We start from the raw sequence: 15,630 nt of genomic DNA, 5'->3' as shown, positions 1-15,630 counted from the left end.
AAAGACGGGTTTGGTTCTTGGCCTCTAGTCAGTCCATGACTGCCACTACACGAAAGGGGGATGGAGGGAGGAAGCAAGGAGGAAGGACAGAGAGGAGCTTTAAATTCAGAACCTAATTTGATTTTTCTCCCGTATACAGACGGGTTATTTTGTTCTATGAAGACATCTTTGAGAGTCCACCAAGACCATACTGGATCCAGTCTAGGGGCTGCAGACCTTCAAAGAGAAGTACTTCATTTCCTGCCCTATGGCCATAAATAATGATCAAGTACATTCGTTCTATGTTATTGTTTCTAGAAGCAGCTGGTGGTACTGTGGTTAGAGCCCTGGGTCAGGCATCTGGAAGACCTGAGTTCAAATGTAACCCCTGATACATACTGGCTTTGTGTCTCTGGGCAGGTCACTCATTCTCTGCCTCAATTTCCTCAGCTGGAAAATGGGGATAATAATAGCACCTACGTCCCAGGGGTGTGAAAATTCAACGAGGGATTTGTAAATGTGCTTAGTACAGGGCCTACCATGTAGAAGATACTATTATAAATGCTAATTATTTTTTTCATCATTATCATTATGCTTATAAATGCTTATTCCTACTTCCCTTCTTAATGTTGTATTTTGTGATTGTGACTCACTGAAAGGACTAGTTTTGAAAAAACATTTTTTTAATTTAGCATGCATCTGCTATGTGCCAGGAGCTGTGTTTTAGGCAATGAGTAAACAAAGAAAAAAACCCCATGAGTCCCTGCCCTCAAGGAGCTTATATTCTGTGTTCTTTTCTTGTTTCTCTCTTCTCGTTCCACTGTTCTCCTCCCATCCTTACCCCACAACCATCCATTTCACTTATTTTATCCAGAAACCTGACGTTCTTCAGCATTGTGCCCTCCCTCACTCAGATTTGTGCTATAAAGCCTTACAAATCTCCAGTCAAGGTGTTTTTAGCTCTCTAGATCAAAAATAATCTTTTTTAAAAAGTCACCAAAAGTTGGAGAAACAGAACTTTCTTGTAAAACATAAGTACCATTTAGCAACAATTCTTGGGTTGTTAGCTGCAACATAAACTTAGTCAGGAGCTATTAAAAGCATATGGCCTGTAAAGGCCAGTGATGATCCGGGCCAACACAGTTGGCATATATGAAGAATACTCAATGAACAGATTGAGACAAACGCTAGGGCTGTCTGCCAGCCAAGGCTAAGGAGAGGCGTGTGTAGTTAGTTATCTAGGGAAAAGGCAAAATCCTCCAGTGGAAAGTCCACTGGATTTGAAGTCAGAGGACTTCGAGTACTTACTATTTGTGTATCTTGGAGCCCACGCTGCCCCTCTGTCAATGAAAGGGGTGGGATCAGATGATGTTTAACATCTATGGCTTTTAATCTATGATTCTAAAATTCCTCCCATTTCTTAGTGCTTTGGGTCTATGAATTTAGGTCAATATAGATGGATAATATGGACCATCCTGGCTCTCAGGGCTGACTGGCTTACCTTTAGGTACAGTAGAAAGACTGTAAAGTGGGGGGTCACTCCTTTTAGATTTTCTCTTTCTGTAGAGGGCACCACCATGTAGCCAGTCTCTGAAGATGCCAGTCTCCTTGGCATCCTCAACTTCTTTCCTCTGCCTCACATCTCACATCCAATCAGTGATCAAGTATCATCAATTCTTGACTCCATGAAGTATCTCCCATTTTGTCCCTCCACTCGCCACCCTTGTGTAGCGTCTCATCACCTGTAGCCTCTTACTTTGCCTCCATGCCTCCAGTCTCCCTTTCTCTCTAATGTATCTCCCTCTCCCCCCACAGCTGCCAAAGTGATCTTCCTAAATCATAGATCTGACATGTCACTCCTCTGCTCAGGCAACTGCACTGGCTGCCTCTTACCTCTAGGATAAATACAAATTCCTCCATTTGACTTTAAAAGGCCTTTACAATCTGACTTCAGCCTGTCTTTCCCAGCTTATTCTAAAGGTCAGTGATGATCCAGGCCAACACAGTTGGCATATGCAAAAAATACTCAATGAACAGCATGTTACTCTCTTTCATATCTGACATTCCAATTGACTGTCCCCTGCACACAATATCACATCTCCAATCACTAAATCTTTGCATAGGCTGTGTCTCAGCATAGAATGCACTCTTTCCTCACTGTACTTGATAGAATCCTTTATATATTTCAAAGCTCAGTCCAAGTACTACCTCCTCTAGGAAGCATCAGTAGGTAGCATAATTTGCCAGAAATTACTTCATATATATTTTGTATTTAAGTATCTACATATGTATTTTCTACATTCTCCACCTATGGAATATCAGATCCTTAAAGGCAAGAAGTTTTCTGTTTTTATCTTCGTATTACTAAGGCCTAGCACAGTGCCTAGTATGTAGTAAATAATTAAAAATGTTTCTTGAATTTAGTTTAATATATAGTTGAGGGGGAAAGTCCCTCAAAGAAAAACTAAACAAACAAACACTGGTTGTGCTTTTGGGATCCAGATGTGGACTTTATCTCAAAGGGGTAAGGCCATTATCAGTCATGAACACCTTGCCTAGGATGAGTTTACCTTCTACCTGTCAAAGAGAAAGGTCTATGGAGATGGAACCTAGGAATAGGAAGTTTTGATTAGTTATGGAGGGAAGAAGTAGGGAAAAACTTGGATCACTGCTCAACGTGATAGAGACACTGACAGTTTAGAGGAATATAAAATAGGAGATGAGAGGTACTGAAGACAAATTTTATCTATTTCTCAACTCTGCCCAGAGCTAAGTCAACCCTATAGTTGCTCTTCTGCCTTCTCATTAATATCTAGATACTACTTTTCATCAGTTGTAGACTTTTTATCCCTAGATATGTGAATAATTATCTCAATTCTCCAGCTGAATCTTCCCCACATAGATATGGCCAAGGACATCATCAACCTGGGAGGGGAATACTTGCCTATCTTCTGTCAGCTTCATGATGGTGGTACCCTTGGAAGAGAAGACAATGAAAGACATCCGCAACATTGGGCTGGAAAGGGAATAAAATATTTTGTGTAATAAAATTATGTTTGGTACATTTTCAGAAAAAGAAAATTAATACCACTTCTACCTCTGATATCCACCTCTTTGACATGATCAATAATAGGAAATATAAAAAGGGTGTGACTCATTTTTTTCTTGACTCCCTTCCATTCTGGTTCCAGATAAATGAGAAGGGCCCTACAAAGTCACTCTCCCCTACACCTACCTTTCCACCCTCTACATACCCCCACCCCCCAACTAACTTTGGCAATGAGAACAGAGACTGTCCTGGGTCTTAGTACACTAAACACAGTCAGTGTGAATTGGGCTCAGAAAAGAGGCAGGATGCCATTTTTCTCTGATGCTATCTTTTCTACCATTACCACCACCACCACCACCGCCACCGCCACTGCCATCACCGCCACTACCACCACCATCACCGCCACTGCCACCGCCATCACCGCCACCACCACCTTTGCAAGCAATAATACTCAGGTGCTTTCTAATAGTCATGGAAATTTAAATGAATTCTCTAAGGGATGAATCTAGTTCATTTTGCTACCTACCCCTCTTTCTGGCCTTCTTCCCCCACTCTCCATCCCCATCTTGCCTTAAGAGCTCTCTTCTAGGCTCAGTCCCACCTAAAGGGCAAGTCTGTCTATGTAATATAATGAGGAAATACATATCAGCTCCAAAGAGATGGAAAATCTGATTTCAACTTTGCAAAGCTGTACCTTATGAACTTTTCAGCCAGACTTTCAACAAAGGAGTAAATTTCTGTCCAGTGATGTCTCACGCTGCCTGACCTAAACAAAAACAATGGTGAGTTGGATGATGAGGTTAATTAGAAGACTCAGAAATCATTGATTTAATAGGTTCCATGCCATTTTACTCCTTTGCCATGGCAATATCCTTAACTTTGATAACTTTCTAGGAGGAGAAATGAATCATAGGATTATTTGAATTTTAGTTGAAATGAGCCTTAGAGATCATTTAGTTCAACCCTCTTGAGTTATTGATGAGGAAACTGATGCATAGAGAGATGACATCATTTGCTTAAGGGCACAAAAGTAACATATATTGAACCCAGGTCCTCTGACCAAGTGATCTTTCTACTCAATGATGCTGCAATCCCTTAAGAACCTTGCTTCTAAAAGGCCAAAAGAGATTGCTCCCTTCCTCAGAAACTTCAGTGGTATTTACTCAGTGATGTTCTTAATGAATGGTTTCTGTGAGTATACCTATTACCAGAGTTGGGATAATAAAGAAAGTAGCCTGAACCAGTTGGCTCCATAGTCTTTCCTGGGAAGTACTGTTAATGGGCTGTGGATTGAGGATGGAGCTTCTCTGTCACCATTCACCTCTTTCCTCCTTCAACAGCCAGTACAACACCACCCTAGCCCTTTCACATCTCCATTGATAGATTCTTCATCCCATTTGGAAAATACATAGACTATATGCTGTGCTCATATATGTATTGTGATGTCTGAGAAGCATTGTAAAAATAAAGTATTGTATAATCTTTCCTGCTCATGTTAATAATCCTGTTGGTATACAGATAGTGCTTCTAGATAGTTATCATGTTTTCCAATCCATGATGTCATCTCACTCTCAAGTCATTACTGAGATGATGGCAATTATCCCCATTTTAAAGATGAGGAAACTGAAGCAGAGAGGTTAAGACACTTGTCCAAAATCACATAGCTACAACTAGAACTCAGTCTCCTGAATACCAGCTCAGTGAGTCAATAAACAAATATCTTCCAACCCTTTTCAGTAGGTGACAAGCATGCAAACTTGCCAGGATCTAACGTGGGGATATTACTTTGATCTTTCTATATTGACAATCACTCATTTTCTCTCAGAGATTATAAGTTCCTTGAGGAATGTGACTATGTTATATTCATCCGTGTTATTCTCCCCTCCCCTGAGCCCAAAGCAGTGCATTACACATAGTAGGGCCTTAATAAATATTTTTAAAATGAATAAATGGATACTTTAGAAAAGCTCCAACCATGCTTCCTTTCATTTTCCCCCTCTCCACATATTTCTTCCACAACCTCCTCACTAACCCTTTCCTTACCCTCTCCCCTCTCCAATTCTGGAACCATGAACTATGATCAAATTAACTCCACCATTATACCTGGATGGGATTTCTCAGGTTATACTTGTATCGCCACTGACCATCTCAGTAACTTTCTAGACAGAAGTGTTCCCACCTGGTCACTACTGCCTTATATGTATATTGCGTTTACAACTGAAACAGAAGCTCCTTGTGGTTTAAGGACAATCTTTGGTTCCCCATGTTTCAACACAGTGCTTGGCACATAGTAAGCTATTAATAAATGCTTTTAAATTCATTTCATTCATTAAACTGTATCTTTGTAAATACAAAGTATATGAACACATTTATTTGGAACAGTTAGGTAATGAAGTGAATAGAACACTGGACTTAGTGTCAGAAAGACCAGAGTTCAAATGTGACCTTGGACATTTACTAACTGTGTGGCCCTGGGTAAGTCCCTTAACCCCGCCTAGGTAAAAATGGAAAAGAAAATGGCAAACCACTCCGGTATCTTTGCCAAGAAAATCCCATGGGATTTGGACAGTTGGTCCATGGGGTCCTGAACAGTTGGACACGACTGAATAACAACACACATATACACACAAGTAAATACATGTATTTGTATTTTGGGGACCCATGATTTCATTCATGTAAGAACTACTAGTAATACAACATACAATCTTGCTCTTACTGTGTACAATGCTTAACTGGTTCTGCCCACTTCACTTTGCATCAATTCATGTAAGTCTTTAAAAGTTTTTCTGACAGTACACTGCTCATCATTTCTTATTGTACAATAGTATTCCTTCATAATCCTAGTGTGAAAACTCCCTCCACTGGAGTAGACTGTCAACTTTTTAGAGAGTTGCCTTGGGCAGTAAGCAATTGAGCTACTTCTCTTTGATCGCATAGCTAGTATGTATCAGAGGCAAGACTTGAACTCAGGTCTTCTTAACTGCAAGGCCAGCTTTCTATATATTATCCCACAGTGCTTTGCATTAATATCTAATACTTTATATACACTCTTCATAGTGCTTTACACTAATGTATAGTACTTTACATACATTATCCCATAGTGCTTTGCGCTGATATATAATTGTATTTAATTAATATATATAATTATATATACGTATATAAGTATGTAATATATAATATAATATACAGTACTTTATATACATTTGACCCTAATAACAACCCTGTACTTTACAGGGATTATTAATCTCATCATGCAAATGGGAAAAACTATGGCTTTGTTGTCATGTAGTCATTTCAGTCATGTCTGACTCTGTGACCCCATTTTGGGTTTTCTTGGCAAAGATACTCCACCGGTTTGCCATTTCCTTCTCCAGCTCATTGTTCAGATGAGGAAACTGAGGCAAACAGGGCTAAGTGACCTTTCCAGGGTCACATTGAGAGTAAGCACCTGAGGCCACATTTGAACTCAGGTCCTCCTGATTCCAGGGTCAGTACTCTACCCACCAGGCCACCTAGCTGCCCCAAACTAAGGGTAATAGAAACTTCAGTAATTTGCCCATGGTCACCCAGCTAATAAATGTCTGAGTCAGAATGACATTATGACTCTATGCCCAGCATTCTATCCACTAGGTCACAGAGTCTTTACACACGATAGCCAACTTTGCTTCTTTCTTTGTCATAATTACTCTTTAAAATTTTCCAGCCTAAAATTGGCAGATCGTAGGAATGGAACCCAGGATATCTCAGTTTGTTATGGACTTTCCAACAAAGACATCTTAAAAAAGTGGTCGGCAAAGTTTCCTATTTCCTTTGTTTAATATGTCCCGGATGTCTATCGGTGGATTTAAATTCAGTTCAATAAACATTCACTAAGAGCTTAGCAAAACAAAAGCTGACATTTATATATCATTTTCTAAAGTCATAGGATCACAGATTTAGATCTGGAAAGAACCTTAGAAGATCATCAAGTCCAACCCCTTTATTTTACAAATGAGGAAACTGAATCATAGATCAGTTAGGTGACTTGCCCAGGGTCATACAGCTAGCAAGTATCTGAAGCAGGATGTAATGAGTCAAGTTTTACTGACACCAAGTCCAAAGCCCTACCCACTACCTATACTGCCTTTCATCAGTAGCACCTCACAACAGCCTTCTAAGGTAGATGGTACAAATATTATTGTCCCCATTTTCTAGATGAAGAAATTGAGGTAATTCACCTAAGGTCATTCATGTAAGGAACGGTGCTAGCTGCTGATTCTGCATAAAGCAACATGATTCTATCCCTTCAAGAGCTTGCGTTTCAAAGTCCACAAAACACCCATTAATAGATGGTGCTTCATATTAGTTCCTTTGAACATAATTTATTTTTCTTTTCTGCTCTCCTCCCTTCTCCGACTGCCCTATAAAAGACCTGAAGTGGAACCACACAGAGGAAAATAAACATCAAATACAGGTGACAGGAAAAGCCAAGATCTTCATCCCTTTCATCCTAACCTAATACCCTAGGAAAGTAGGACAAGTATTGGAGGAGTTCTTGCATGCACGTATGCTGGATATAGTCAATATGGCAGAACTGGGGATGGTGAATGTGTGAGTGGAGGAGGGTCAACTGGGGATAGTACCAAGTCTTGACTGGAAGAAGGGTACCCAAATTGGCCACAGTGCTGAAGAATAAAGAGGTATGGGAATATGACGGAGCACAGTGAAAGGAACTGGGGATGTTTAAGCCCAGAAGAGAGAAGACCCAGTAGGGACAAGATGATCTTGCCTTGAAAGTGTCATAATGTGAACAAGAAACTAGACTCATTTTGCAAAACAACAAAGGGACATTAGGTCCGATGTGGAGACATTATAGGAAGGCCATGATGGACTTCCTACCAGCTGGAGTTAGCTGCAGATAGAATGGGCCTTATCATGGAGCAGTGACCTCCCCATTCCTGGAACTGTCCCAGCAGAAGGAGAATATCCATCAGGGTTCTTATAAGGTGAATTCTGGCACTGAGTGGCGGGTTGCACTAAATGACCTTGTTTCTTCTAGCCCTAAGATCTTGTTAAAAGGGGTATCAAATACAATCCTCTTTCTGTTCCTTGTATATGGAAATGTTTGTGCTTACTAAAGTTCATGAGAATTTTTTTAATCCTAAAAATAAAAGATTTCATGAAATGATGACTCTGGCAATGAGCCTTTTAATCCCTCCAAGATAACTGTGGGCCTAAAACAAGACAAAAGGTCCAGAGAAGATGAGGCAGGGCAAACACTAAGCAAGACCATCCTTGGGCAGTAAGTTTAATTTTTTCTTTTTCAGGAACAAACCACACAAGTTTGGTGCCAGATCCTTTCTTCTTCTGCATTCATCTAGAATGAGTTTGGAAGTTGGAGTCTTGTATGCCTTAACATGACTTTCAACTACGTCATTTTTGATATCACCACCATGTACAGGGAAAAGCCCAAAACTGGGAGTCAGAGGATTTGGGAGGGGGGGTAGTCTAATCTTAGCTCTGTACTAGCTAGCTGTGGGCAAGTCATTTTCTTTTTTGAGCCTCTCTTTCCTCATCTGTAAAACGGAGAAATTGAAATAGATGACTCATCCAGCATGAAAAGTTTTGATTCCTTGAATCACAAACAGTAATCCTCTCCAATCTTGGTTCCAGTCTTATTACTCAACTGAAACTGCTCTCTTCAAAGTCACCACCAATATTTTAACTACCAAATCTAATAGATTTTTCTTCATCCTCCTCCTCCTTAACTGAGAGGGGGAGACAAAGAGACACAAAGACACAGAGACAGAAATAGAGAAAAATAGAGACACTGAGACAGAGAGAAAGAAAGAGAAGGAGAGAGAAAGAAAGAGAGATGGTGAGAGACAGAGAAAAACAAAGGGAGGGAGCAGTGAGGGAGGGAGAGAGACAGAGACAGAGAAACAGAGAGAGAAAGAGGGAGATAGAGAGACATGGGGAGAGGGAGAGAGAGAGAGAGAGAAAAAGAGAGGGGGGAGGGGGAAAGGGAGGAGAGGAGATACAAGAAACTAAAATACTGGTTAAGAAATTTGTTTATAGACAAAAGGGATACTTAGAGCAGACCTTCCAGGGTAAGGAGAAACCTCAAAGTTCTGGAAGATCTGCTCCAAGTGCTCACTCTAATAAATGGGCCTGGGTTTCCTTATTCCAGCAGCCCAGTGTGATTACCTAAGTGGTAAGTTAGGGTTAGAGCTTCCCGATCACCATTCACCACTTTCCTCCTTCAATAGCCAGAACAACAATGTCCTAGCCCCTCCACATCTCTATCGATAGATTCTTCATCCCACTTGGCTCATCCACTCAGGCTGATGATGGAGACAGGATGAGCGCACATGTGAACAGCTAGGCAATGAGAAATGCCCAATTGCTTAAAAGCAAAACCAGAATAGTCTTGTGTTGTTATTATAGACCTAGGATTTCAATGGTGTGTGGACTCTAGTGTGGATTCTTCCTTCACCAAGGCAGGTAGCCAACTAGTGTGTAGTTTTTTGGCTTAGAGAGTTGCCTGGTGGCACTGAGAGGTTAAATCACTTGCCTGTGGTCACACAGCTAGCTTGTGTCAAAGGCAGGATCTGAACCGTGGTCTTCCTGTATACAAGTTCTCTGTCTACTCTCTTGGTGAGTAATACAGATAATAATTCACTTCTATATAGCCCTTTTAGATATATAAAAAAAGGTTTTCCTTACAACAGCCCTGTGAGGCAGGTAGTACAATATTATCGTCTTCATTTTGTCAATGAAGCAAAAATGGTTGCCAAGAGTCACCCAGCTGGTTATAATAATAGTTGACGTTTATATGGTGTTTGAAAGTTTAATAATAATAACAGCCGGCATTTATATACCACTTCAATGTTTCCAAAGCACTTTACATATATCGCCTCATTTGATCCTCACAACAACTCTGTGAGGGAAGTCCTATTTCTATTCCCATTTTACAAATAAGGAAACTGAGGCACAGTGAAGTTAAGTGACTTGCCCAGAGGCATACAGCTAGTAAGTATTTGAAGCAGGATTTGAGTTGGGTATGCCTGACTCCCAGGCCAGTGCCGCATCCACATTGCCCCTTTGCATACATAATCTCATTTTGATCTCACAGTAAATCTGGGAGGTACCTGTTGAAGCTGGGAACCAAACTCAGGTCTCCTGACTCTGTGAGTGGTAGTCTTAATCGCAGAGCAACATGGACCCTCCCTGAGTGCCATTCACTACTTGCCTCATGAGTCTGGGGCCGCAAAAGTAGCATTACACTTGATATGTACATATTGACTCCTCCACTAGTACTACTTCCAAGTTACGGCCTGAGTATGGGTAAGTCTAAGCTTTGAGGATAGAAACTGAGCCTGAATTTATAACAGCATCTCATGGGGGAGGATTCACCACATGACCCACTTTCTTGGACTGGCTGTGAAATGCCAAACTTTTTCTCTGAACATCTGGATTGCTTTCTCCCCCACCCCCAAAGGCTCATGTAGTACCAAATAAGATCCTGGCATGAATCACGAGCCAACGAAGTATATACCACATGAAGGAGGGCAAACACACAAACAGAAAAGCCGGCAGTGGTTAGAATCCAGCAGAGTAAGTGTTTCTACAACTGAGTGATTGCCTTGGCTGATTCACACAACAAAGACCTGAAAGGAGGCTGGACTCTCGCTTCCATACCCATGAGTTGGTAACAAGAAGTCCAATTCTAGCTCCAAATTCTCTGAAACAATGACATGACTCTTCCACAGGAGTTTTCCCTACCATGAAACCACCAGGCAAACCCAAAGCATTCAAGACCCGTCATTTTGTATGCAATGGAAAATCCACTGATGTATAAGATTTTGGGCAGAGATGGTCAGGGGCCTGTACTCTGGCATTCTTCCAAGGGGAGAATGCAGCATCAGGGGATGGATTCTGACGCTGGATTGCCTTGGATTCCCTGGCTAGCTTTCCTCACCCAGTAAGACACTTTGGGTCCATTTCTGCTCATCAACCTTTATTGAGCTTCTACTAAGTTGAAGACATTGTGCTAGGCATTATAGGTAAAAAGAGGCAGCTAGAACGTCCAGAGGATATAGCACTGGACTTGGGTCAGGGAGATCTGAATTCAAATCTACTCTCAGACAATTGCTAGCTGTATGGCCCTTGGCAAGTCACTTAACCTCCCTTAAAATTTAGTTTCTTAATGTGTAAAATGGAGATAAATAATAGTACCTATCTCTCAGACTGATTTTGAGAATAAAATGAGATAATTGTATAAAAGTGCTTTCCCATCCTTGAAGTACTCCATAAATGCTTTTGTTTTTGCTCAGTTGTTTCAGGCTCTTTGGGACCCCATATGGAGTTTTCTTGGCAAAGATAGTAGAGTGGTTTGCTATTTCCTTCTCCAGCTCATTTTACAGATGAGGAAACTAAGTCAAACAGGGTTAAGTGACTTGCCCAGGGTCACACAGCTAGGAAGAGTCTGAGGCTCTGTTTGACCTCAGGAAGATGAGTCTTCCTGACTCCAGGTCTGGTGCTCTGTCCACTGTGTCACTTAGCTGCCCATGAGAATGCCAGCTATTATTATTACAAAGATGATGGGGAAAAGGAAAAGAATAGACCATATCCTTAAGAAACTTAAATATTCTGTGGGGGATTATAGCAACCAAGGGAGATCAGAGAAGGCAGCTGAGCTGAACCTTAAAGGTAGGCCAGAATTCTTAGAGACAGAGGAGAGGAGGAAGTACATTTTGGACAAAAGAGACAGTCTGTGCAAAGATAAGAAAAAAGGAGATGAAATATCAAGTTCAGGGAACAGTTAGTTGGTCAGTTTGGCTGCAATGTAGAGTGTGCAAAGGGGAGTCATGTGAAGTAAGACTGGCAAAGTAGGCTGGTGCCAGTTTGTGGGTGTCCTTCAATGCCATGAAGAGGAATTTCTATCTTCTCCTAGATGTAATGGGGGAGCCACTGAAGGGGAGTGCCATGGTCAAATCAATCCTTTAGAAAGATTATTTTGCCAGTTGTGTGGACAACGGATTAGAGGAGAAAGAAGCCTGGATCAGGGAGGAAGTAGAGTATAGATTGGTTCTGAAGTCAAGAGTTCATGGGTTCAGATTCCACCAATGAGGACCAACCATTTAACCTCACTAGGACTCAATCTCCTCATCTTACAAATGAGGGGGTTGGACTAGGTGGCCCGAGGTCCCTTCTAGCTAGACAGCTCCTAGCCATATACTATTATGGTCCAGGTAAGAAGTGACAAAAGTGATGTGAGTGGATGAGAAGCAGGTGAATCCAAAAGATGTGGGAAAAGGCTAAAAAGGACAGACAGCTGAAGAGATATGGAGGAAGAGAGGGAAATGTCAGGGATGACTGAGAAGATGGGGGCTCAGAAAGGGCTACCTGGAGGGGTGGTGGAGTTAGCGAGGAAGATAATCGCTTCCATTTTTGACAGTTGGAGTTTGAGATGCCTAAAGGATGTATAGGCAGAGAACTAGAGTTTAGAAGAGATATAAGTTTGAGAGTTGCCTGCATAGGGAGAATATTTAGATTTAAGGGAGAATGAGTAGAGAGAGAAGATCCATGACAGGACACTGGGGGCAAATAATTAAGGAGTGAGAGATAGATAAAGGGAGATTGAAGAAGGCACAGAAGAAAGAACCAGGCAGGAACAACACCACAGAAATCAGGATTCAATTCAATCCAACTCAGTTCTAATCACTTGAATTCAACAAATATGCAAATAACTACTATGCATAAGACGCTGTGCTGCTTATTGGGGATGAAAGATAAGACAGAGGCAGTCCCTGCCTTCAAGGAGCTTATGCTCTTCAGAGAGGACGCAGTATATTGGAAAACTAAAGAGAGAGAAAGCACTAACTAATCCTGCTGGGGTGGGGGTAGTAGGCACCAAGGAAGGCTTCCTGTAGGAGGAGGCATTAGAATTAAGCCTTGAGACAGGTGAAGAAGCAACGCATTCTGGACATGGCAAATGGCTTGTGTAAAGGGACAGAAATAAGAGCTGGAACGTCAAGTCTAGGCAAGAGACAGTATTCCAGTTTGTCTGCAATTCAGAATTTATAAAAGGGAAATTGTATGAAATATGGTTTTAAAAGGAGGCTAGAGCTAGATTGTGTGAGTGTGTGAATGAGAAACCACTTAGTAAGTACTGACTATGTGCCAGGTACAATAGGTATGCTAAGTATGGTAAGTATGGGAATACAAATATAAACAAGTAAGACGTTCTAATAGGGGAATATAACATCAAGGGGAGCTGGGTAAGGAGAGAGATGGGAAAAGGATGGTACAAGTGTAACAGCATGGTCTGGAAGTGTCTGGCAAGTGTATATAGGAAATATCTCGTTCCAGGGAAGAAAAAAGGAAAACTCAGAGGTCACAGGGGTTGAGTCCAGTTTCCAGGGGCAGGGGAGAGAGGATGATGGCTAGAATACCAGAAGCATGATTTGGAAATGGACAAGAAAATTATGTTGGATTTTAAGTGCTGTGAGATGAGGAGTCTGTAGCTTTCTACTATAGACAATAGGTAGTAACTGAGAATTTGAGAAAGAGAGGGACATGGTCAGACTTATGTTTTAGGAGGACTTAGGTGGCTATGTGAAGCATGAATCAGAGAGTAAAGAAACTGGAATCAGGAGGTCAGTTAGGAGATTTTAGAAGTTATCTAAGACAAGAAATAATGAGGGCTAGAAGTAAAATGGTGACTGGATGAACAGGAAACAAAGGGAATAAATATGAAAGACATTTTGAAGGTAGAATCAATGTCTTGTTAACTGATTGGCTAGTTAGTCAAGGACTGTCCCCCATAATGGGTTACAAACCTACTTTACAATGGGAGGAATGTTGATACTCTCAAAGGATATGGGAAATTTGGGGATATACAAGTTTTGGTGGAAGATGATTTTTTGATTTGCTAAGTTTGAGATACCCATAGGACATCAAAAAGGAGATGTCTAGCAGACAAGTGATGATGTGGGACTGAAGTTCAGGAGAGAGACAGGGGACATTTTGATTGGGGAGTCATCATCTATCTCTCTGCTCAGCATCCACTGCCTTGTGAATCACTGATAACAAGGGTTCTCATTTTCTCTCATTAGAACTGTCAACACCTTGAACAGTTTCTTCTTTCAGAGGTATTCCAAAAAAATGGGGCATGGTGTGGGGTGGGACATATATGATGGAAACCCACAGATCCTTTGAAAGAGACGCTTGTTTCCTTTTTTAAAAAGTTTTTATGACTGTTTCTTTTTGAGGAAGAAAAAGAGTGAAAACAAATGGGCAGGAAGACTTCAGTGTAGCTCCAGTTGGGAGATGAAGATGATGGATGGAAGTTCCCATCTTTTAGAGGAATCCCCAAGGTTCCAAACAGGTATTCCCCTATATCCAGAGTAGCTGTCATCCTAGCTGACATGACCCATACACCACATAAATTAGCCTATATGTGGAACAACTTAAAGTCTAGTGTTCATGGTGGGTGAATTCTTGCCCTGCAAACAAGGATTTCCAGGTCCTGAACAGAAATTTCCACTCTTCTTTTTAATGTTGTCTTTAATCTTCTCTTATAATGGAGCAATTAGCTTTACCACAGCTAGCAGGGAATCTCCTTGCCTTAATGAGCTAAGGCCACTTGTCTGCAGAACAGTCTCAAATTATTTTGTTACAGAATCACCTGGCACAATACAATAGCCCTGCATAAGAATACTAAAAATTTATCCCAAATTCCACATTGTTTTTGCCATAACCACTTAAGTGGTTAAACAGAAAGGAAATAAATTAAATCTGGCTCTTTTGTTGGAGCAAATGTATTATTCCTTCCCCAAATTCCCGTTAGTATCTTTGAGACACTATTTCCTAACCAGTGCTTAGAATGACTCTGATATGGTCCCTATGGGTTTCTCTACTACCCTTCACTATTTGTATATGAAGTCTTTCATATACAGTGCCATGATTAGAGCATTGGGCTTGGGAATCAGGAAGACTGGGTTTAAATCTAGCCTCTGACACTTCCAAGTTATATGGTCATGGGCAACTCTCAAAGGCAGTACGTGAACCAGTTTCCCTACCTATGAAATCACAAGTCCTGGTTGTTTATGTGTTTTCTGAGGGTGGAAGATGCAGATGGAGAGATGACTGAATAACCAACCAACCAGAAACTAAGGAAAACAATTATGAAAAACCAGCAGGTATATGAGAGAAGTATGGGGTCTAGGGAGAAAAAGGAATAGATTTTTGACTGGGCATAGAGGGGGAAAATGCTCCCCAACCTTCAGGGAAAAGGGGGAAAACCCAATCCCTACTGGAAGGTCCTATGTTGCAAACAGAAAAAGAATGGGAAGTACAACTAATGATTTCTCTGACACCAAAGTCAAAGACTCTGAGCTAGTAGGGATCACAATTTCCATCTAGTCTAAAGCATAACTGAGCAAACATGCCCTCTCCAACACACTCTACAAATGATCAAACAGCCTTGTTTTGAAGACCTTTACTGGGAGGACAGGAGACTCCATTTTTTTCTCAAGGCAACCCATTCAACATTTTTTTTTGTGGTTGTTGTTGCACAGTTGTGTCCTGTATGGGGTTTTCTTGGCAAGACAGTGGAG

General features: G+C 41.1%; 1 protein-coding gene across 1 annotated transcript in view; it reads right to left on the bottom strand.

The window, feature by feature from the left end:
- The window catches only part of ANTXRL (ANTXR like), a 90,732-nt gene that overhangs the window by 64,631 nt on the left and 10,471 nt on the right, over positions 1 to 15,630 (bottom strand). Inside the window, exons 2-3 of the mRNA XM_072627754.1 lie at positions 3,723 to 3,794; positions 2,924 to 2,995 (exon numbers count right to left, since the gene is read on the bottom strand). Coding sequence (XP_072483855.1) covers positions 2,924 to 2,995; positions 3,723 to 3,794 — 144 coding nt within the window. The remainder of the gene's footprint in view (positions 1 to 2,923; positions 2,996 to 3,722; positions 3,795 to 15,630) is intronic.

This window comes from Notamacropus eugenii, chromosome 1 (assembly GCF_028372415.1).
Source record: "Notamacropus eugenii isolate mMacEug1 chromosome 1, mMacEug1.pri_v2, whole genome shotgun sequence".
Taxonomy (NCBI): Eukaryota; Metazoa; Chordata; class Mammalia; order Diprotodontia; family Macropodidae; genus Notamacropus; species Notamacropus eugenii.
The sequence above is the reverse complement of the archived record's forward strand: the minus strand, read 5'-3'. Positions and strand labels throughout refer to the sequence as shown.